Raw genomic sequence first — 24,701 nt, forward strand, 5'->3', positions numbered from 1 at the left:
TGCGCAGCTAGAAAAGTAATATGGCCGCTAAGGTGGAGATGCCAGTTCTGTGTTCTGTCAGACACGAATAGATAACGGCGTCACACCTTAAGCAGCAAACCTAACCTCCATTTTGTTTTAGATTTGTGTTTCCAAGTTTGTTAAATCAACGATTAAACTGTACAAAATACCTGTATTTGTCAATCCACCCTTACATGGTATCAGAACCCTAACAGCCTGTGATTTGCAAATAAAGTATTTTCGACTCTACATTCATATATTTTAAATTATTTGTTGTAGTAGTTCATTTGTTCCATCATAATATTACAGGGTTAGGTTATATTTGTACTAACCTTTACTTGGGTATATTTTGAAGAAATACATAAAATATAAACATTATTTTATTTTCTGATAAGAAAAACCTGCGAAGCCATGAGTAACAAAGGAGAGCGCAAAAGGAAACGCTATGAAACTAGTTCAGATTCTGAAAGTGTAGATAGTGCCGAAGAAGCTCGTCGCAAAGATTTAAAGGAAAGAGATGATTTTGCTGAACGTTTAAAGAAACGAGATGAACAGAAGACAAGAAATATCGTACAGGCATCTGAGAGACGTGCCTATGAAGAAGCAGCTAAAAGACTCAAGTTGGAGAATGAAAATCGTGAAAAAATTATACCATCATTGCGAATTCGATCCAGAAGAAAATATCTGGAAAAACGAAAAGAAGATAAAATCCAGGAATTGGAAGCAGATATTGCAGATGATGAATATCTTTTTGAAGAAGAAATGTAAGAAAGAATTTAAAATAAAATTTATGGAGTAAATAATTTTCATTTGTAGTTGCATTGAAAGATAAGAATTTCAACCATGGTTATCTAAGTACTGAAAGAGCTCATTTTCAAATTTATTATCAGTTATCCTGTGGTTGAATTTTCATATAGAAAAATATGTTCTCTATTTACCTGATTTAATAACCATTTTTTTTCATTATAGCTTGACAGAAAGGGAACGGAAAGAACGGCAACATAAGAAGGAACTATTAAAGTTGGCTCAAGAACATGAAAAGGCAAGAGAGCTTGAAAGAATACAGAGGTATCATATGCCGAAAGATATGGGTACTTCAGATTATGTTGAAGTTGATGAACTTGAGAAAATGCCACTTTCTGAACAAAAGAAGTGGGAAAAGGATCAAATGTCCTCAGCGGTGTTCAAATTTGGAGCTAGAGATGCAGTGAAGAAAGACGAATATGAGCTTCTTCTTGAAGATCAAATTGAATTTATACAAGCTTTGAAATTGCCTGGTTAGTAATTTTACAGATATTTCTATAATCCTGTGGGGTAATAAAAAGAGGCATTTAAAACACAAAAACTTCTCAATTTATCTTGGTCCTCAGATGATTCTGAAAAAACAAATTGAAAATATTTTCATGAATGTTGATGCTTGATTTTTTTTCAAGTTAGCAAATTTTCAATTCTTTCATACACTTCCCGTTGCTTAATCTCACATTCCCTAACTGATCTACCATTTTGTTATATACATTGAGTCACATGCCACATATTTAAATAATTATAATACATTACAAATTAATTGTTTTAGGAACAAAGGAAGATAAAAAAGAACCTGAATTAACTGAATACCAGAAGAAAAAATTAGATATAGAGGAGACTAAGAAAAGCTTACCAGTATTTCCTTTTAGGGATGATCTTATTCAGGCTGTTAAAGATTATCAAGTTCTCATCATCGAAGGAGAAACTGGATCTGGGAAAACAACTCAAATTCCACAATATCTTCATGAAGCAGGCTTCACAAAAGATGGTAAGTAATGTAAGAATAATAGTGAACAGGACAAGATGTTTAAATAATAATCGGTATTTAATATTGTATTAAGATATTCGTAAAAGAGCAAACATAATGTAAAGAATGATAGAGTTTGTGTTTTTCAATAACATTCGTTAACATGGGATGCTGATTTACCTATAATAATAACAATAATAAATGTATTTAAAATCAATAAATTCAAAAAGATACAAAATCTATATACTTATCATGTGTTCATTAAAATACATATAAAAAAAATTATTTACTTTTATATATATTTTAAACTTAGTTTTGTGGCATCGTTTATTTCAGGCAAAAAGATTGGATGCACTCAACCAAGGAGGGTAGCAGCAATGTCTGTAGCTGCGAGAGTGGCGCAAGAAATGAATGTGAAATTAGGGAACGAAGTAGGTTATGCCATACGTTTTGAAGATTGTACTTCCGAAAGAACCATCATAAAATACATGACTGATGGTACCTTACATCGAGAATTCCTGTCGGAACCAGATTTACAGTCATACAGTGTGATGATTATCGACGAAGCTCACGAAAGAACTCTACATACAGATATTCTATTTGGCTTGGTCAAAGATATAGCAAGATTCCGGCCCGATTTAAAATTATTGATTTCCAGTGCGACGCTAGATGCCCAGAAATTTTCAGAATTTTTCGATGATGCACCTATTTTTAGGATTCCGGGACGTAGATTCCCTGTCGATATTTATTATACAAAAGCACCTGAAGCAGATTATGTGGATGCTTGCGTGATATCTGTCCTTCAGATTCATGCAACACAACCTTTAGGGGATATTTTAGTGTTCTTGACTGGTCAGGAAGAGATTGAAACTTGCATGGAGTTACTTACAGATAGGACAAGAAGATTAGGGTCTAAAGTGAAGGAACTGATCATTCTACCTGTGTATGCCAACTTGCCAAGTGATATGCAGGCTAAGATCTTCGAGCCCACACCTCCAGGAGCTAGGAAAGTCATTCTGGCTACAAATATAGCAGAAACATCTGTCACCATAGACAATATAATTTACGTTATTGATCCAGGATTCGCGAAACAGAATCATTTTAACTCAAGGACTGGAATGGAAAGTTTGATTGTTGTCCCAATATCCAAGGCTTCTGCTAATCAGAGAGCCGGTAGAGCAGGTAGGGTAGCAGCAGGTAAATGCTTCCGATTGTATACTGCCTGGTCGTACAAGCATGAATTGGAGGATAATACGATACCGGAAATTCAGAGGATAAATTTGGGTAATGCAGTATTAATGCTTAAAGCTCTTGGGATTAATGATCTAGTCCATTTCGATTACCTGGATCCCCCACCTCATGAAACTTTGATTTTGGCTTTGGAGCAGCTTTATGCTCTGGGGGCTTTGAATCATCATGGAGAATTAACTAAATTGGGTAGGAGGATGGCCGAGTTTCCAGTTGATCCTATGATGGCCAAAATATTGTTGGCATCAGAAAAGTAAGTACATAATTTATTTTCTCTTATTCTGTGGCAAATCTGCCATACCTTGTAGAACAAAATCGTGCGCGAATATCTCATTTTCACACAGATTTCATGGTTATATTTCATTATTACATGTTGGTATTTGGAACTTTTCTGTCAAGGATTTTTCTATGATCTGTCAAATTTTTTATACAGAAAACAGTTATGCCAACATACATTTTTCAATGCAAAAATTACTAAAGGATATTTATGGAAATATTAATTTCAATAAAAAATCAGCAAATTAGAGAAAAAAAAAGATTTATTTTAACACTCCTTCATTCAAAAACTTGCCATATTCATTCATTTTGAACTTGAGGAAGAATATCAATGCCTTTTACACTTGTATTATAGATAACTATTCTTTGATTGACTACTTAGACTAGACTAAATATTAAGTGACGATACTCTATTTCTTAAAAGTGTTTGCTATGATTTGCAATGAAAATATTTATTTTATTGATTGGTAAATAAAAAATAAAATGATAAATTCACTTTAATCTGCAGGTACAAATGTTCAGAAGAAATTGTAACTATAGCAGCCATGTTATCAGTGAATGGGGCCTTATTTTATAGACCCAAAGATAAGAGTATTCATGCAGATACCGCAAGAAAGAGTTTCAACCATATTGGAGGTGATCATTTCAGTTTGCTGAATGTGTATAACCAATGGCGTGATACCGAGTATTCAACACAATGGTGTTATGATAACTTCATACAACACAGGTATACTTTCACGAATATTGTGGGTAAATATTGATTTCCAATAGGACGTTTCATTTAGATATTAAAAAAAACTAGTATATTTTAAGAGAAATCAATGGATGTTTAATTCATTGTAAGAAGGAAGGTATGCCATTAACGATGGAAAACGATATCAGCCAAATGGCTGCCACGGCTACGGTTTCAGCACCATATCCTTTTCATGAAATTTTCCATGACCAATTCACACATTTGCGGCTGTATGTACTTGATAACTTCACGAATGCCATCTTTAAGGTCTTGAATAGATTGTGGAGCATCGGCATAGACCTTTTTTTCACGTGGCTCCAAAGAAAAAAATTCTAAAGGAGTTAAATCACAAGATCTTCATGGCCAATTGTGATCAGCTCTTTGAGAAATAACAAGTTCTGAAACATTTCTTGCAGAATTACGATCGTTTCGTTGTTTGTGTGGTTCGTAGCGTCGTCTCATTCAGAATAAATGTCGTCCACATCAATATATTTCAATTCCTGCAATAAAAAAAATCATTAATCATGATTTATTATTCAAAGATCGATGAGGAATCGCTAAACCTGCGTTTTCTTTAACACTACGGACAGCATTAATATTCTCAGTTATTCTTGAGCGATGCACACGGTTTCTATTCTTCACATCACTAATTTGTCCCAAATGCTCAAATTTTTCCACCACTTTTACTATGGCCGGCAGAGAAGGTGCTTTACGTCGAGTGCTTTAGTTTTGCGAACTGTGTGCAAATTTGTATCATTTTTGTAGAGAATTTTAACAATTTCAATGCATTGTTGAAGCGTGTATCGTTTCATCTTTAGTAATGGCGTAGTTTTTACTTGTCAAATGTTAAAAGATGATAGATGCCAAGATAACGGGCTATTCAAAATGAAACCTCTTATTGGAAAACCTTTGAAAATCTATTCAATATGGAAACAATTCTTGAACTTTATTCCACAGATCTTTGAGAAGGGCTAGAGACGTAAGAGAACAATTGGTTGGTTTAATGCAGAGAGTAGAAATCGAGATGGTTTCTAACCCAACAGAAATAGATAATATCAAGAAAGCTATAACTTCTGGTTATTTCTATCATATTGCCAGACTTTCAAAAGGAGGAAATTATAAAACTGTAAAACATAATCAGGTATTGTGGAATCTATGTCTCATTATTACAAATATTTTTTGGTGATTATATTTCGCTCTAAAACTTATTTTTGTTTGTTTTATTTTCAGACTGTAACTATTCATCCAAACAGTTCATTGTTTGAAGATCTTCCCAGATGGCTTCTATACCATGAACTGGTTTTTACAAGTAAAGAGTTTGTGAGGCAGGTAATCGAGATTGAAAGCAAGTGGTTATTGGAAGTAGCTCCCCATTATTATAAACCAAAGGAACTCGAAGATTCAACAAATAAGAAAATGCCTAAGACGGTTGGGAGAAGTACAATGACTGCATGAGATTTTCTTATTAAAGTTATATATGTGATAAAATAATTATAATTATAGGTTGTATATATATATTAATTCATAATGATGTTATTGCTATATTGTGTATATATATATATTTACATATAGATGTTAATTTATGCAGAATCTACGTTGTTATTAATGTTATTATTTTTGTAATATTGTTTTGATATTCTACTTGTTATTATTGCACCTGTTGTACATGGTTTATTGTACCTTTGTCTCTGGAAAAAAAAATATAAGTTTTCAATTGTTTTTTTTAATTGTTCTGGACAACAAGATTTTTTAACACACTTCATTTAATTATTTGAATAATGAAACCACTTCACTTAAATGTTAATGAAAGCATCAGTTTGCTGTTGGGTAAAAAAAAATTCAAAAAAATGTGTGTCCTCATCGCCACCATTTTTTTCCTAAGAATCCCATGAACCCTTGAGTTGTCGTCAAAAAAGCTAACTAATGATGCAATAATAAACTGGGTGTGCCATTTGAAATAAGGAAGTAGTAGTCTGTTTCAGGTATAACCGGAAGTTGTAGAGATCTGAAAAAATATTTTAGGGAGAAAGATCATTGTCTCAAACCCCTATATGCAAATTTTCCATAAACGTCTAATAGGTCATCCTGGTGAATCACCCTGTATATCATATACTAGCTGTCGCCCCGGCTTCGCAAGTTTTGTCAGGCAACCCAAAATACATCCTTCGAAATATCAAATTATACTTGGTCGCTCGGTGGGGGAAAAAAGGAAAGCTTTTTTTTCTTTTCCGTACAATTTTATTGGAAATATTTTGTTGTATGAACCTTCTCATGGCAGTAATGAACACAACGAAAAAATAATTATACAATTTGGTGCAGTCGTTTGACGTGATGCCCTCACTAATATCCATGCATAGATCTTCTTTTATATACATACAAGGTGGTCAACGAAAACTTAACACCTCGATTTTCTGACTTTAAAATGAAAGATTCAAGGGGGAACAACTTTTCCGATTTTTTCATCCCCGCAACTTGATCCACCTAACGGTGGTGAGTAAGTTATAATATTATATTCTCTATTTCAGTATCGTAATGACTTCATAACAGTTTTAAAAACAGTGCTGTAATGAACTCATTACAGCATTGTTTTCAGTTATATTTTTCGTTTTGTGGTTGTCCATACTGATTTCCAAACCTATCAAATTTCAGCAAACGTCAATAATTGCCAATATAATATATCATCATCATCATTCAGCCAATATAATATATGGATAAAGAAAAATGATTTGCAACATTATTCGCAATTTCTCTTAATTCTGGTGGTGTTAAATCGATTTCGTCAGACATAATTCAGGAATTTAATGCTTAATTGGTAAATTATTTCAAAATTCGGAACGTACGATTCATATTCAAATTCTATAATCTGTCAATTTTCGTAACAGTCACACCAACTGCCAAGATACAATACAATAGGAATAGGATCTGAATTTTTTATTGAATTTCGACAATATGTCACAAAACTTGATTAAGATAGAGAAAATATCGTCTTATACTCGTTGCAGAAGGCAATTCCAAGTAACAGAAATTTTCCACATGAAAAAACCTTCACGATTTTTTTCTCCAAACTCAACTCTTTGCATTTACTCTTTACTATAATCTATGTTTCACCAAAAAAAAATCAAACAGCTCCTGCTGGGTGTTGCAGTTTCTTTGTCATTTAGTATATTATACTATGGATATTGATGTACATATAAAGCTTGAAACTGTTATTCCCTATTCACTCACAACATCCGAACAGGGTTGGATATATGTTGGCACTAAAATATGAATTTATTTTTCGAACTTCCTCTGAAATTTTCTATGATTTTAATGACCCTATCTGTTCGGGGAACGATAACTCAAAATAGGGAGAAGAAGTGCATCAAAATAAAACTCAAGCAGCATAAACCCATGTATACTTTGACTGATATCGCTACAAAATTTTTTCTGTGCAATCAGATGTATAGATAGAAGAATGAATTAGGCGTGTCCAGAGAGAGCTGTTGCCGAAGGATAGTAACTTCTGAACTGTTGAATTCTGAATCGGTCTATTTCCAAAGTTTTCCTCTTCCTCATGATCTCATTCTCTAATTCATTTCTCCCAGTTATTAATTCTGCCTGGCTGTCTTCCGCCTGTTTCAACTGAGCAGACAGAGCAGCCGTTTGTTCACCGATCATCTTCACTTCTTCTATGAGTCTATAAAATACGTTATTTTCAAAAATAGAAATAGAATCTTGAAACATTCAGGGGCCATAAATGGGGATTCATGGCTTGGCTTTACTTTCAAGCTACTTGGCTTGAGCTTGGCTACTAATAAAGTCACACTGGTGAATGCTTCAGTCTCTCAGCGCTCGAGGAATCTCCCTATTTAGTCTAAGCACGCACAAGATTGCAGAAATATATGCCGTGCGACGCGTGCATATCAAGCTCATGTAATATCAAGTAGCTTGATATCAAGTCAAGCAATAAATATCTGAAATCAAGCCAAGCTCAAGTATTTAATTTTTCACGAGCTTGATTTTCAAGTCAAGTAGTTGTTTAAAATGTTAAGCTAAAGAGTGTTTTTTTGAAGCTATAGAACTTTAAATTGCAATAAAATAACGATGGAATTATTCGATTGACATGAATTTTATTTATCCGCAAGATAATCTTGTGGCATTACATTTTAAATATGATTTCTGGCATATGACCGCCACTGCTGGCTCGGATGTAGTCCAATCTGGACGTCCAATTTTCGATGACTTTTTCCAACATTTGTGGCCGTATATCGGTAATAACACGGCGAATGTTGTCTTCCAAATGGTCAAGGGTTTGTGGCTTATCCGCATAGACCAATGACTTTACATAGCCCCATAGAAAGTAGTCTAGCATTGTTAAATCATAAGATCTTGGAGGCCAATTCACAGGTCCAAAACGTGAAATTAGGTGGTCACCAAACATGTCTTTCAATAAATCGACTGTGGCACGAGCTGTGTGACATGATGCGCCGTCTTGTTGGAACCACAGCTCCCGGACATCATGGTTGTTCAATTCAGGAATGGAAAAGTTAGTAATCATGGCTCTATACCGATCACCATTGACTGTAACGTTCTGGCCATCATCGTTTTTGAAGAAGTACGGACCAATGATTCCACCAGCCCATAAAGCGCACCAAACAGTCAGTTTTTCTGGATGTAACAGTGTTTCGACATACACTTGAGGATTAGCTTCACTCCAAATGCGGCAGTTTTGTTTGTTGACGTAGCCATTCAACCAGAAGTGCGCTTAATCGCTAAACAAAATAAAATGGGCGTAGTGCGCGATACGTATTCCGCACAGAACCATTATTTTCGAAATGAAATTGCACTATTTGCAAGTGTTGTTCAGGCGTGAGTCTATTCATGATGAATTGTCAAACCAAACTGAGAATAAATCACTTGACAGCTGTTAAATCGGTCGCCATCTTGAACAGTTATGCCAACTTAAAGTTATATACCTCGAAAAAAAACACCCGTTACTTGGCTTGATGAATCCCTAGGCATAAATAATTACCCGAAATGACATTCATCTCTACAGTTCTCAACTCTCTGCCGCTGAAGCCTGAAATCTAAACGAGTCTGTGCCTTCTTGAGACATAGATCCATTCTTCTTATCGCCACCTGTAGATCATCTATCAAATTCTCAACGTCTGCAAGTTTCTGCAAGGTCTAAAAAATAAAACCACCCTGAGTTGTACTTCCCAAACTGTTTGGAAACATTATAGATGTTCATTATCGATATGTTTTGCTAACTGCAGTTACGTTTTTTTTGTGAATTTTATTGATTAAGTGAAATTATTACTACCTTCTTCAATTCTGATTCCAATCTGTCTGTAACCTCGATGAGACACTGTATCCTCTTGGACAAAATCAGTTCGACCTTATCTGCCTGAGTTCTAAGGTCACGTGAGGCATTGGTGAGTATAGCGTCAAGGGTTCCTCTGAGAGTGGCAGATCTCTGTCTGGTAGCCTCGGACATTTGTAGGGTTTCTTTGGTGAAGTGCTCCCAATATTCAGGAGAAGACTGACTGTAATATCAATTAATATTGATAATTATATTGGAATCAATCAGCATATACAGAGTGAATCAATAGTAGGCATTCACGGCTTGGCTTGATATTCAAGCTACTTGGCTCAAACTCAAACTCAATTAAGTAGCTTGAGCTACACTTGATATCAACTCAAGTTCAATTCAAGTATCGGGTGTTTTTTTTTAGAGTGATAATAATAATAATAATAATTTATTGCCATCAATTTTACATGGTTCGTCAATACAGCAATATTAAAATTGAAAACTGAAAAATTCCTCCACTGAATAAAATTCATTTGCAATCAAGAGCCGATTGATAACCTTCCTGAAAGCTCGCTCTGGTAAATTCTTCATATCGTTGGGTATCTTGTTGAACATCTTAGCACTCCAGTAATAAGCAGCAGAATTCTGAGTGTTTTTCCTTCTATGCAAAGGAGTTCTTAGATCATCTCTATGACGTGTGTTGATCATGTGATAAGTCCCATTTTTACGCAAGTTGGCGCCACCACGTTGTATGTACAGCAGACACTCTCTGATATAAAGTGATGGAAAGGTGAGTATCCCATATTTTTTAAAAACGGTTCTACAAGAATCTCTACTACCCATTTCATGCATGATACGCATCGCTTTCTTTTGCAATATGAAAACTCTCACAGTATCTGAGGCATTTCCCCACAGTAGAATTCCATACAGCAGGACACTCTGAAAATTAGCAAAGTATGCTGTTCTACACATCTCGTAAGTACCACATTTCCTCAGCTCACGCAACAAATACAGAGATTTAGCAAGTCTATCACAAATTTAGTCTATATGTGCAGCCCAATTCAATCTATTGTCTAGGACCACACCCAAGAATTTGGCACTAGCTTGGCTCTGTTTACCACCATATTCCAACTTCACAGTTTTATCTGCATTCAGCTTGAGCGAATTGGCGGCAAACCATGTTTTCACCTCTTCTATGGCTAGTTCTGTTCTGTGGGAAAGTTCATCTTTATTTTTAGATTTTACAATGATGGATGCGTCATCACAGTACAAGCACAAGCAGTTACAATGTTTGATTGTGATGTCATTGATGTATACAATAAAAAGTATCGGTCCAAGTACGGATCCCTGGGGTACACCATATTCCACTGCATGTTCCGTAGACGAGACACCATTCAAAAATACTTTTTGGGACCTATTTTTCAAATAGGACTCCAGCAATCTGAGTACAGTTCCTCTAAACCCATGAGCATATAGTTTTTTAAGCAAGATTGTATGAGAGACTGAATCAAACGCTTTGCTCAAGTCAAAGTTGAGCATCTGCATATATTCGCCATTATCCATTCCGTCTATGACCTCATTTATAGCATTCATGAGGGCTGTAGTGGTACTGCGGCCTTTTCTGAATCCATGTTGATTCTCGTTTAATAATTTGTGCTTTTGCATCCATTTCAACATTCTATTTTTTATAATGGACTCGAAAATTTTTGACAGACAAGGAAGTATTGATATGGGTCTATAATTATCACAGCTCTTTTTGTCTCCTTTTCCTTTATAGACCGGAATTATTTTAGCTAATTTAAGTTCGTCCGGAAAGTAACCTTCTCTCAAACACTTATTCATCATTAAGGATATTGGGTTGGCAATTTCTTCACATAGACTTTTCAAAATTTCAGTAGTGACATCGTAAATATCCGCTGTTTTCTTAGATTTCATCGATGTTATTATTTTCTTGACCTCATTTTCTGTACAATCAAAGAAAAAGCATGATTTTTCATTATTCTTCGGTACGTTTTGCGCAACTTCAACTGGTTCTTGCGTTGTGAATAATTTTTCAGCAATTTTCTTGCCAATGCTAGCAAAGTGTTCATTGAGTTCTTCAGCTTGTAGTTGTTCATTTATTTCTACTTTCTTATTTTTTGAGTTTTTAGATCTTATCACTTTCCATAATGCCTTTTGCTTATTATCCGCCCTTTTTACAAACTCTTCATTTTTTTCTCTAATAGTTTTATTTATTTCTTTCCTGTACTCGTCCTTGTAGGATTTATAAACTCTAAAAGTAGAATCATCTCCCATTGATATAGCTACAGTGTAAAGAGCATCCAAGTTTTTCTTCATTTCTTCAATTTTTGGAGTTTTCCATATTTGCTTCTTTCTTTTATTTATCTTAACTTCAGTTTCCCTTACCGGCATTCTAATGTTCAGAATATTCATAAAATATTCATGGAATGATGAGAATGATTCCACCGCATTTTTTTGTTCGAAGAATCGTTCCCAAGACATTTGTGATAGGTCTTTTTTCAGCATGTCAGTATCAACTTGAGTTATATCTCTCTGTATAATCTTCTTTTTCATTTCAGGTTCCACTTCAGAAGCTGGAAAAGTTAAAATTTGAGCTTGATGATCAGAAACATGTAATTCTCTTGTTGTACTGTACGAAGATACACAATTTGTGAATATATTATCAATACACGTTTTAGTTGTTTTGCTGATCCTTGATGCTTCAAAAAATTTCCCCTTCACACCAAACGAATCGCATAAATTTATTACAGATTTACTCTCTTTATTATCAAGCATAAAATTTATATTAAAATCACCGGATATAATTATTCTCTGATTACCAAAATTCTCAGCCAGGAAGAGCAAGACTTCGGTGAACTGACGTAAAAAGACATCCATTGTACCTGTTGGTGATCTATATACTCCTACTACTACAGTGTTAATGTTAGTAATGTACATTCTATAGAACTTTCTATAAGGATAATTGTGATTTGACAGAAGGTAGAAGCCATGTTGTTGTGACATTTCTGTTCAGTAAGCATTGACAAATTATCATAGAAAGACTCACACCGCAACAACGTTAACAAATTGTTGAAATTTATTTTTCAAAATCAGTGTTCTATTCGCCAAACTTATAGAGCACTTCGTGAAATTTATGGTTTACATGATCGTCCATCAGAGCAGCTTATTCGTCGAACTATCGATATATTTCGGACAACATTTCCTCTACTCGATGCAACAACAACAACAAGACAAAGAACTGTACTTACAGAAGAAAATATCGCTGCTGTAAATGATAGTGATAATGAAGATCCAGATTTGTCTATTCGTCGACGTTCCCAACAAGTTGTACTATGTGAATCAACCACATGGAAAATTTTGCGTAAATATCATGGTCTGCACCCTTTCAAGATCCAACTGGTTCAAGAATGAATGCCACTTGACCATAATACCTCAACAATTGATTTATTGAAAGAAAGATTTGGCGATAAGATTATTTCGAGAAATGGTCCAATTAAATGACCTCCAAAATCATGCGACATAACTCCACTGGATTATTTTCTTTATGGTTATGTCAAGTCATTGGTTTATGTCGATAAACCAGAAACAATAGACGCTTTGGAAGCCAACATAACTCGTGTTATTGCTGAAATAAAGACTGAATTACTTGAAAAAGTGGTCCAAAATTGGTCTGGTCGAATGCGGTTCTTCAGAGCTAGTCGTGTTGAACATATGCCGGAAATTATTTTCGAAACATAAATGTCGTAAAATTATCTTCCGAACCAAAAAAAAATTGGCTTCGATCTTCATTCAAATGTGTTTTATTTCAATTTAAAATTATATCACTCTAAAAAAAACACCCGATATTATTTTTTTATTGTCAAGTTAAGTATTTATTTATTGAGTACTTGACTTAAAATATAATCAATTTCTGATGATGAATCTTTATGAAAACTCTCGAATAATATCCGCAACACTTACTCTCCAGGAAAAATCACAGAGCCAGGTTTGAACATCAATATGGATGAGCGTAGAGTAAGACTCCTACCGGTAGAATCCAGCTCTAAAGACTGTTTCTTGTCACTCCAGTCGGACTCCAGACGCTGTTTGGCCGTTTTGTCTTCCACGAGCTGTAATTCTACATCTTTGAGCGTCTGGATGAACTGTTGGCGGATCTCGTCGCAGAGAGCACGTTCCTTCATTAGTTCCACCTCCACCTCGTCCCTTACCAGTTCGCTATCCAACCTTCCGGTTCTTCTCTCCAAACATTCGCCCGCTACAAGAAAAAGCATATTTAAGATCGAATGCTCGGTGCTATGATTAAGCACTATGAGCGAACATATAAGGTGTAGCGGTGAGTGGTAGTCAAAATAAATATAACGTAGATGGTCTCTAAAGTACGTTCGCAAGCTTTCTACACTGCTCAACAATTGATAGGGATCACTTACTTGTTCTAAATTTATTTCTGAAATATTCGCTCCAAGATTATAAATTTAGTCAGATATCAGAGTATTTTCAGTTGATAATATGGGTCACTTGAGAAAAGAATGAAAAAATGGAAAGTTGGAGAGAAAAAAAGACTTTATTAGGAACACTAAAAATTCTGTGTTTGAATAACATAAAAATTTTATGATGAAACCACAAGAAGGCTGAAGTTTCGGTTAAGCTAGTACCTAGTTGGTCCCCCACGAGCTCGTCTCAAGCATTCTACCCTACGAGGCATACTTTCGATCAAACGATTTATAAAATTTTGGGGCAAATTCGTCCAAATATCCCGTAAAGCGTTAGAAAGGTCCTCCAGGTTATTGATCGGTTGTTCTAAGGTTGACAATTGTCTAGACATCTCAGACCAGACATGTTCGATGCAATTCATGTCTGGAGAGCGAGCTGGCCAGTCCATCCTATCAATAGCATGAGTTTCTAGCGCTTCATTAACCAGACGACTACGGTGTGGACGGGCATTATCGTCAATTAAAATGAAATTCTCGCCTACGGCAGCCGCAAACGGAACAATTATGGGTTCAATAATCATATCGTGATATCTCTGGCTGGTCAAGGTGGTGTTCTGCAGAACAACCAACTCTGTGCGTTGGTTCAAACAAATGCCTCCCCATACACAAATAGAACCTCCGCCAAAAGCTGTTGTGGGTACCATAAACTGTTCTGCATACCTTCGACCTCTTTCCCTCCAAGCAAGAATACGTCCATCTGAGTTGACCAAACGAAATCTAGACTCATCCGTAAATAAACATCGGCTCCAATCTTCAAGTGTCCAATTGCGGTGCTCCTCAGCCCATTGCCGTCGATGAACCCGGTGTTCCCTATTCAAACGGGGATGTTGTACCCTCCTACGTGCTCTCAAACCACGAACATGTAGTCGTCGTCTTACAGTCTGGTTCGAAATTAGAACTCCTGTTGCAACTCTCAGTGATCTATTGAGCCGCGACGCCGGGTAAGTGGGAATTCTCCTAGCATTGAGGATCAAAAGACGATCTTGGACAGCTGTTGTACTGCGCTGCCGACCTCTCCCATGAACATAAGCTACTGAGTCGTTTTGGATGAACCTATTCCAAGGCCGACTCACGACACTTTGCGAAACATTCAACCGCCGGGACACTTCTCGCTGGGACAAACCTTCCTGTATCCACCGTATGATTTGGTCCAGTTGCACAGGAGCCAAACGTCTTCTCGGCATGACTGATAAGCTGATATTGTTCTCATTTTTTCAATTATTGTCACCTTATGTGTTTGAACGAGAGAAAAATCAGATTTAATAACAAATACCACATTGCATTTCACTCCATCTGTAACAGCCTACAGATAATAATCGATTTTGTGAACAAGAGCTGATGAAGTGAGGAAGACTTTGATATAATCAACTCAAAACATCTTACTTTTTCCTTAGAGAACATATAATGTACAGATATTCACGAGATAACTTGAAAAAAATACAAATGAAGAGAAGTTCATAAGTGATCCCTAGCAATTGTTGATCAGTGTATTTGCCCATAAGCAAATTCAGAGATATTAAACAGGCACTGCCTATTATATTCCTAAGCAGTTTTATTTACGCAATGCTCACTTTTGGTTGGTGCTTGTTTGCTTTTGTCATCAAAGTTCTCATTTTGCGAAAAAAATTAATATTAGCAAAATCACACGCTCTCCAATATGAAGGCGTTGGGGTGAATGATGCTGGAACTGCTGAGTAGCCTTACTAAATATTCCTTGAGTGAAAGGAAGAACCTTAACTGTCATACTACTCTAGATAGAACTCACATATAGACTCCGGCAACTGAAGGACTGCCGCCGCTTGTTTGAGCCTCCTCCGTTGCTCTTCCATAAAGGTTATTTCTTCGGAAGCCGCAGCTATGGCTCTTTCCAATTCACATTTCCAACGGTGCACCTCCTTCTCCCTCTGCTGCAGTCTTCTGGTGCTATCCTCCTGGTTTTTATCTGCATCTGCCTGGGTTTGCGCCATACACTGTCTGCTGTTCCATTCGATCCTTCACAAAAAAAAGTAAACATTAAAAATATTAAAGACTGTTCGAACCCATCTTCCTCCTTTGATTGGCAGAGTACATAAATACTTTTTTTACTTATTACCACGTTAATTTTTCTAGAGGCAATGTTTTTAATCCCAAACGACAACAATGTCAAAAAATTATAATTTTTATCTATCTCTATCTGTTTAATTTTCAGCAAGTGGTGTTTGACAATATAATTATACAGAGTGGCCATTTGAAAACGAAACAGACGAGATTACAGACGAAATAAAGTTCTTCGATAGAAATGCTCGGACAGGTCGATTTCTGTTTCGAGGGGGACAACTTAAGATGTAGGTTACGGACGCATAGCGCTTCAACCCTTGCTGCTACAACCCCCACCCCCAATTTTTGAATAGGGAAGATTTAAAGGTATTTTTATATTGATTTCAGGAAAGTAATTGTTTTTTCATTTTATGCATTAGTCCTCGAAATATTCATGCGTTAGTTAGTTAGGAAGGAAGCCACAGTCATGGTTGTTTTGAAGCTCAAAATGTCGATTTTTCACAAAACACTACAAGTGCCATGAAAACACCACTTCATTTTCAAATACTTAGTTAAGAATATTTCGAGAACTAATGCATAAAATGAAAAAACAATTACTGTGCTGAAATCAGTATAAAAATACCTTTCAAATGAGGTATCACTCACCCCATCTTCCCTATTCAAAATTTGGGGGTGAGGGTTGTAGTAGCAAGGGTTGAAGCGCTATGCGTCCGTAACCTTTTTTTTTTTTCATTAAATTTCAATTTTCAATTTATTTGAGATTCCAACCACAATTACAATGTGCTTAAATATAGTACAAAATATACATACAACAATTTCAATGTTATCCCCATCAAGACGAAACAACAACTAAGCAGAGCTTGTTCATGTTGTTCCGACTTTCTGAGGACTTTGAGCACAGGCTTATCAAATAGTATAAACAAAAAAAAAACAAAAGAAAACCCTAGATGAGATGAAAGGAGAGGCGCGGACATAGAGAACAACAAACTTTGCACTTTACGGCAAGAAGCATTAGCTTAAGGATTCCAAAAAAAAAAAAAAAAAACAAAATGAAATATATCAAATTCACAAATCGAAGGTGAATCGGTTCTCGAACAAAAGTTTCCTGAGCTCCCTACTGAACGTTTTTCTATTCTTAATTTTTCTAACATTTAGTGGGATTCTGTTATAGACCTACATCTTAAGTTGTCCCCCTCGAAACAGAAATCGACCTGTCCGAGCATTTCTATCGAAAAACTTTATTTCGTCTGTAATCTCGTCTGTTTCATTTTCAAATGGCCACCCTGTATTTTTTCGTCTCGTTCTATTACTTACAAATTATTGCGGTGCACCGCTCTCTCTCCTTTTCCCTCCAGAATATCCTTGTTGTGCTGTCTCCATTCCCCTTCGCTGTATCTGGCGATGGAGTAACGATCTACTACAGGTCTTGTGCCGGTGAGTCCTTTCAGAGGACCCCAATCGACTCTTCCAGTGGCCCAGGGTCCAATAGGTGCCATACCCTCATCTTTGTTGATGGGTATTTTATCCTCGGGTTGTGGCAGATAGCATGGAGGTATATCGTTTGGATTTGCCGCCCATGGCTTTCCCTGTCCTGGGTCTTCCTGTCTTGGCTTTGGAATGGTCGCCATAGTTTGTGGGCATTCGCAATCGATGATGTCGGCTTCTGAAAATGTGTGCGTTATGTTGAGTTGTAATGAATGTGAATAATAATTCACAACTAGTACAGGCTCATTGAAAGGATATTCAACAAATTCCCAGTTCTATCCCAGTAGAGTGAACGCAAACGAAGTCGTTTTCACCCCTCACATTTATTAGGCATTAAGTCCTTCATCCTGGCTTAAGATAAACACCTCAGGGTGGTTGGCACTGTCGATATCCCACGATAAAAACAACTAGGTTCCAATTTCAAAAGATTTGTACAGGATGTCAAAGCAATAAAAATGTAGTCGTAAAAACTCTAGGGAGGATTAAATGGCCCAAAACTTCGAACATAAAAAATCTGTTTTATTCGGAGGGACCACCAGCGGTACGTTCCTGACTTTAGGCGGTGCTAACGGTACAACCCCATGTCAATAGTACATAACATGGGGTGGAACCAATAATCTAGGTACATAAGGACAATCACTCTGATTGGACGAAAGGAAAAAGAAGATAGACGCTTAGAAAAATTTGGTAGAAGGAGGGTGACGATTATTCAACTATAAAAAGAATAGTTTTCAATTCGGTAGTTAGAGTTAGAGTTAGAGGGTTAGAGTGAAAGTTCGGGTTCGGTTCGAGGTTGGGACCAAGAGGGCAATTCGGCCCTGAGTTCAAGTTCGATCCTAAGTTGAATAAAGTTCAAGTCGGTTTGCGGGAACGGTTTCAGGAAAGGTACAAATAGGGAATTTGTTGAAAGGTTTATTTGAACAGTGATTGTGATATCCAGGGTAAGGATATTTAATTTAATCTTATATATATTGTTTGATGATTTTTCTCCTTATAAAAGATTTACCAAAATAGTCCAAGATTGTCGAGTGTTATAATTTTTTCTTATTTACTCTTAAGGTGTTTGCCATAGGCTAGTAATGTGCAAATTTTATTGACTGTATTTTCTCATTAATTATTTCAATCCATTATTAAACTTTGTTATTCAAAAATACTTGGTCTCATTCAGTGAAACACCTCCTCGAAAAATATCAAATATAAGACTTATCCTAGTGCATAAGCCGGACGCACGAAAGATTCTTTCATAAGAGAGAAATTGTGTTAATTTCAAAATAACTATACTGGCCGGAACTATAGAAAGCCGCTCTTCTAATAAGTTCCTTTTTTAAACATTAACACCCATCAACTACAGGCCAGTTTATTACAGAGTTTCGATATAATATAACATACAAAAATAATCAATGAGATCATTACAGACCCCACAACTCTTCATCTTGTGATGAATAGATTAGTTCATTCTAAGATTAGCCAGGGATGGTACCGGTAATGAGGTTACATATTAGTAATCAGAGAGCCTGATCTTCTCAGACCAATTACAGTGACTTTCCCAGTGATAAAGAAAACTAGCATCGAGAACACTTTCAGTAAGATACTAAGTATAGAAGATCAGGAAAGGAAGTCCACAATTCCAGCACTCAAAAAAATTTCCTCAAATGGTTCACTGATGCTTCTAAAGATATCTGATATGGCGATATATTCGTATATCCAAGCTGCAATCAAAACATTGACCGCACATACAGGGTGGCCATTTGAAAACGAAACAGACGAGATTACAGACGAAATAAAGTTTTTCGATAGAAATGATCGGACAGGTCGATTTCTGTTTCGAGGGGGACAACTTAAGATGTAGGTTACGGACGCATAGCGCTTCAACCCTTGCTACTACAACCCTCACCCCCAAATTTTTAATAGGGAAGATGGGGTGAGTGATACCTCATTTGAAAGGTATTTTTATACTGATTTCAGCACAGTAATTGATTTTTCATTTTATGCATTAGTTCTCGAAATATTCTTAACTAAGTATTTGAAAATGAAGTGGTGTTTTCATGGCACTTGTAGTGTTTTGTGAAAAATCGACATTTTGAGCTTCAAAACAACCATGACTGTGGCTTCCTTCCTAACTAACTAACGCATGAATATTTCGAGGACTAATGCATAAAATGAAAAAACAATTACTGCGCTGAAATCAGTATAAAAATACCTTTAAATTGAGGTATCACTCACCCCATCTTCTCTATTCAAAAATTGAGGGTGGGGGTTGTAGCAGCAAGGGTTGAAGCGCTATGCGTCCGTAACCTACATCTTAAGTTGTCCCCCTCGAAACAGAAATCGACCTGTCCGAGCATTTCTATCGAAAAACTTTATTTCGTCTGTAATCTCGTCTGTTTCGTTTTCAAATGGCCACCCTGTATATTCGATTTTAAATGATATTGGAGTGCCGAAGGAACACAGATAACAGAGTAGAAGCTCAATCTTAGGAAAGAATATGCTACACATCCTCACTGGATTCATATCAGGGCATTGCAGCCACAGAAAGCACCTCACCAGAAAGAGTCTATCAGAAAACGACGAGTGCAGATTCAGCACGGATGAAGAAACTCTAGTGGGGAAATGCCTCGCCATCACTAGCCAACGCAAAAAATTCTTTAGACAAGAAACTTGTACAAATGATTTCTTACTTATTCTAGAGTTCTCGAAAAAGGACAGTCACTTACTTTTCTTTAGTATACCTTTCTTCGTTGCTTTTTCACAGGGTGTTTTGGGAATCGTGTTTTCTATACTGTATGGGGTATCGGGACATGGTTCAGCAGGTGGAGGTTTGTCCGGAGACAAACAAGGATCACTACAGGGTGGAATTCCTCCAGTATAGCCTTTTTCCTCTGAAGCTGTATAACTTTTCATGAAATCGAGCAAAACAATGGCTTACCTACTTATACCAATATGTATAAAGTCATCCAGAGTACTTATTGCTTCAGAGCCTAACAAAGGCAGAGGAAGCTTTTCTGAAAACTTTTGGAATAAAACAATATTTCCTCTCCATTCGCAAAGTGCATTTCAGAAAATACCGAACAACTCTGGTTTTGTATCACCCTCAACTTCTACAATACATTTTACATAACCAGGAGTCTCTGTTCACATAGGAGTGTCATAATACTATAAGCATATACGAGGATGAATCAAATATAAACGGGACTTTTCGCCCGTCAGGCACGATATTGGGGGGAGAACGTTCCCGCTTTGTTTGATGTTGGATAGGATTGTCAGGAGTAGGGGAAGCACGTTGGCTTACCTCCTCGACCCTCTCAGTGTCCACCGTGACGATATCGGAGCAAGAGGAACCTCCGTCAATTGCACAACGTGTTGTAATGAAGTTCTTCAGGTGTGTGGGCGTCTTCTTGCACGATTTCAGGAGCAAGGAGACCAATTTCTCACTCACATTATCGCCTGTGATGAAAAATGGGTGCACCACTACACCCTTGAGTCTAAACAAGCGAGTATGGAGTGGAGAAAACAATGAGAACCTGGACCAGTGAAAGCCAAGTCACCTCGGCTGGCAAGGTTTTGGCCACCGGTTTTTTTGACCAGCATGGATTGCTCTATCTTGATTTCTTGCACGAGCGCAGAACAATTAATGCGGTCTACTCATGCGACGTTTTGAGTGAGGTCCGACTTGCATATCGCAGCAAAAGAGGAGACATATCGATCAGGGAAGTGGTTCTTCTCTATGGCAATGCTCGCCCCCTTATAGCAGCCTTGACTAGGGAAAAGTTGGAACAACTGGAGTGGGAAACATTCGAACACCCTCCTTACAGTCCAGACCTGTCACCCTGCGACTTTCATGTGTTTGGTCCTCTTAAGGAAGCTTTGGCTGGCCAAAGATTCGATTGTGATGCTGAGGTTGGAGCCTACGTGCGCAATTGGCTGCAGACACGACTTGCATCTTTCTACGTAGAAGGAATTGGAAAGCTGCCTATCCGCTGGGAAAAATGTGTTTCCAAATAAGGAGATTATGTAAAAAATGAACTATATTCTTTTTTGCGTTTAAAATAAAAATAAATTACAAAAAAAAAGTCTCGTTTATATTTGATTCACCCTCGTACAACTGGCCAGAGGTATTGGAATAATTCTATTATGGGTGCCGGGGCATTATGGTATTGAAAGAGAAGACAGAGCCGATGAACTTGCGAAAAGAACATCAAGGTTAACACCTGTGGGTTCTGAGCCCTTTCTGTGGAAAAGACCAATATAAGAAAGCGGTCCAACAATGGGAGTTGGAGAATATAATAGCCCTCTGGAGGCACATTCTTGAGCCTGCATCCTACTAATTTATTATCGATAATAAACTGAATTATAATTGTGTAGTGACTCTGTATGTACATGCCCGAGAGATGGCGTTATGGGCTAAGCCTCACAGTCTAATGCGGCCCCGGCGGGTATATCACCCCTCCACGATGAAGAGGAAGGTGTTTCTCGACATGCCTCAGTAAAAATTTACACTCTCTTTTATAAAACCTATGTAATCCATTATCCAAATTTCAATACTAGGTAAAACTTTGAGTTAGGTACTAGTCTGCAACTCATACTTTAAGAAGCATGTAAACATTGTATATATCCCCTTGTATATATAACTCTGTAACATATTTTATAGAAATTTATATTAAACTGCTGTACAGCAAAAAAAAAAAAGTTGTTTTCCTTCAAGCGAGGAAGGTGTATTCATTTTCAGAATCTCGGGAGGAAACATCACAATCTCTGAGAGAGCATAGTTTCATAATTATTAGCTTGAGAACGACTAGCCAAAAGTGATTCCAAAATAATAAATCTTTTTCAGATATGCATTTCCGGGACCTCAAAATTTCGCCTTCTATAAGACCGATTTTGTTGAAATTGGAAATATATTTTTGTGTTGAGACATAAATAGTTCTATAGGAATTAAGGCCTTTCAATATACGGTTTGCTCAAATTAGAATTTTTCTGGGTATCATAGTATTACAAGTTCGAAAATAATGTGGAGGACTGATTTTTTCAGTGAAGGACAACGAAGCACACACTATTGACAGAGTAAATAGGTATATTTGAAATGAAGATTTCGAATTTTTTTTTGCATATTCTGATTTTATACTGCTCGAGTCCAAGGAAACAAAAAAAAATGTTAATCAAGGTATTTCTCAACTTCCAAACTTTCTGATGTTTATATATTTGTATTGTATTTGGCTCAGTATTCAAAAGTATTCAAGGGCGTATTGAACAACTCCATTTAGTTTTGACACCACAATGTGAAGAAGTCACGATTTGGCTAAAAAATTTTGATAAACATTGATGCAAAAAGATTTAATATAAAGTTTTTCTACTCACAACTATTATGGTCCGGATGTTGACAGCCAGGTTGGCATTCTTGAGGTTTCACAGGAGTACTAGTCAATGAAGGTGGAGTAAAGGTATTCGGAGTGCCCAGTTGAGGGTTGGTGTTCACATAATCCTGTTGATATTCCATATGCGGTTTAGGTACAGTGTGTTCCGGGATGTAATGTTTCGGATCTGCGGCCTGTAATTCAGGAAATCAAGTGAAGCTTACTTCGTCTGACGATTCAGTAACAGTGATACCAACCCTTTCGAAATGAGCCATGTGAGGACACTCCCCACAAGATCTTGGTGGATACTCAGCCATTTTGACGGGGATATCGATCAAACAGAAGGAATGATAATAAAAACGCAAATATAAGCATTCAAAACATCAGTGTCAAATTAGATCGATAGATGTTTACATCGTAACCATAAAACCAAACTATTTATACGTATACATGGTAGTCCAAATTTTAGTGCAATAACTTTAACAACAAATAGAACAACTCTTTTCATGAAAAACATATATTCTAACAAGCTTCGTTTTCGAGATACAGGGTGTTATATTTCCAAAAATATCAGTGTTTTACTTATAACTCTAGTATATTTACAATCATTGTTTTAATTTTTAAGTATTGAAGTCTTGATAATGTGATGTTTCGAAGTGGTTAGTGTCTTCTGCCATTTTCAACATAACATCTAAGCATACTTTTTGTTATTAATAAATCATATCAATATAATGAATGGAACTTCTTCCTTAAATACCTACTTGAAATCGGGCATATGTTCCCATAATATCTTTTTGTTGAAAATGATCTTTCATATGGCAAAGTTATTCGATGAGCTAATAAATCACCTTGTATAAATAAGGTATACCTACATACAATCTAAGCAGTTTTCATCAGTTAACTTTGTGTTGTGTGTTTTAAACTTTTATTATTCAAAAATATCCCAACTTTCATAGTATAGAGAGGATAACTTAGGAAACATAGTTAGAAAGGGAAAAAACAATTAAAAATATAGGTGTTATTATTGACGATAATTCGAATTTTAAGGGTCATAGTCTATATATAATGAATAAAATATCTAATGTAGTAATGTAATATGTGGGTAATCTAAAAATATCTGCATCAGAAGGAATCATACCTACACACTAATCAAAATTTGTATATGCTTTGAATAAAACTGAAGCTAATAAATTACAAACACTACATGGTATAATTCTGAAATATAATAATATATAGTCTAATTGAGACATTGTCAGATATCCTAAATTCCATGTTTATAAATGTCAAATTCATTATTTTATGATACTCATTTCGGAAATATATTGCTACAACACAAAAAAGTGTTAGTGATTTAGGTGTATTTGAATATTAAATTTGGAATTAAATGGTGGAAAACATATTGAAACATTGGTAGAAAACTCTATCATAACTGAAAATTCATAAAAAACTTTCTTCAAAAATCGAAGTTGATATAAGAGAATAAAGATAATTAGTATCTTAATAGTATCACTTTTAGGATATTCCAGTGAAATTTTCGAGTATCACACAAATCATTCGTCTTTCCATGCAGTGGAGAGCGAGCTAGAGAGTTATTTCCGAAAAAACATGTTTCGGACTAGTTAATTAACAATTATTTGATCACGAATAAAACAATTTTAGCTAAAACTATCTTTTCTTGAATAAAACTATTCAAATTTCCTAAAAATAGCACAGTTTACATTTGGTACGGATATAGAGAACCCAACATTCCATACCCTTGTCATATTCATACTTGGAAAAGGATTCACATGTAGAGGTAATATACATTCAATATCTTGAAATCCTAAGAGGAACTTGGATATTTTCGAGATCGCGTAAGCATGAGCATCACAAAAGATAACAGGAACATTAACGTATTTGAAAAATGGTTTTTTGTGTTTTTCCTCGCTAAGGGTTTCATGCCGGTCTATTCCAAAATAACGATCACATTGCAGAAGAATTATAACATCAGGTTTAGTCA

At 36.1% G+C, this 24,701-nt stretch overlaps 2 protein-coding genes across 2 annotated transcripts; one reads left to right on the forward strand and one right to left on the reverse strand.

Annotated features, from left to right (window-relative positions):
* Positions 1-59: 59 nt before the first annotated feature.
* On the forward strand, positions 60-5,747 carry LOC123678552 (pre-mRNA-splicing factor ATP-dependent RNA helicase DHX16-like). Its single transcript, XM_045615641.1, has 7 exons — positions 60-764; positions 970-1,277; positions 1,574-1,792; positions 2,108-3,272; positions 3,804-4,022; positions 4,986-5,169; positions 5,259-5,747. The coding sequence occupies exons 1-7, from the start codon at positions 412-414 to the stop codon at positions 5,481-5,483; spliced, it is 2,673 nt and encodes an 890-aa protein (XP_045471597.1). The 5' UTR covers positions 60-411; the 3' UTR covers positions 5,484-5,747.
* A 1,659-nt stretch (positions 5,748-7,406) lies between these two features.
* On the reverse strand, positions 7,407-23,401 carry LOC123678555 (tektin-4-like). The gene is made up of 9 exons (XM_045615645.1): positions 22,960-23,401; positions 22,707-22,896; positions 20,066-20,236; positions 17,181-17,529; positions 15,595-15,821; positions 13,300-13,594; positions 9,331-9,553; positions 9,040-9,194; positions 7,407-7,704 (listed from the first exon to the last, which is right to left on the reverse strand). Exons 1-9 carry the CDS (start codon positions 23,017-23,019, stop codon positions 7,488-7,490), a joined length of 1,887 nt encoding a protein of 628 aa, XP_045471601.1. The 5' UTR covers positions 23,020-23,401; the 3' UTR covers positions 7,407-7,487.
* Positions 23,402-24,701: the final 1,300 nt, after the last annotated feature.

The sequence above is a fragment of the Harmonia axyridis genome, chromosome 4 (assembly GCF_914767665.1).
Source record: "Harmonia axyridis chromosome 4, icHarAxyr1.1, whole genome shotgun sequence".
Classification (NCBI taxonomy): Eukaryota; Metazoa; Arthropoda; class Insecta; order Coleoptera; family Coccinellidae; genus Harmonia; species Harmonia axyridis.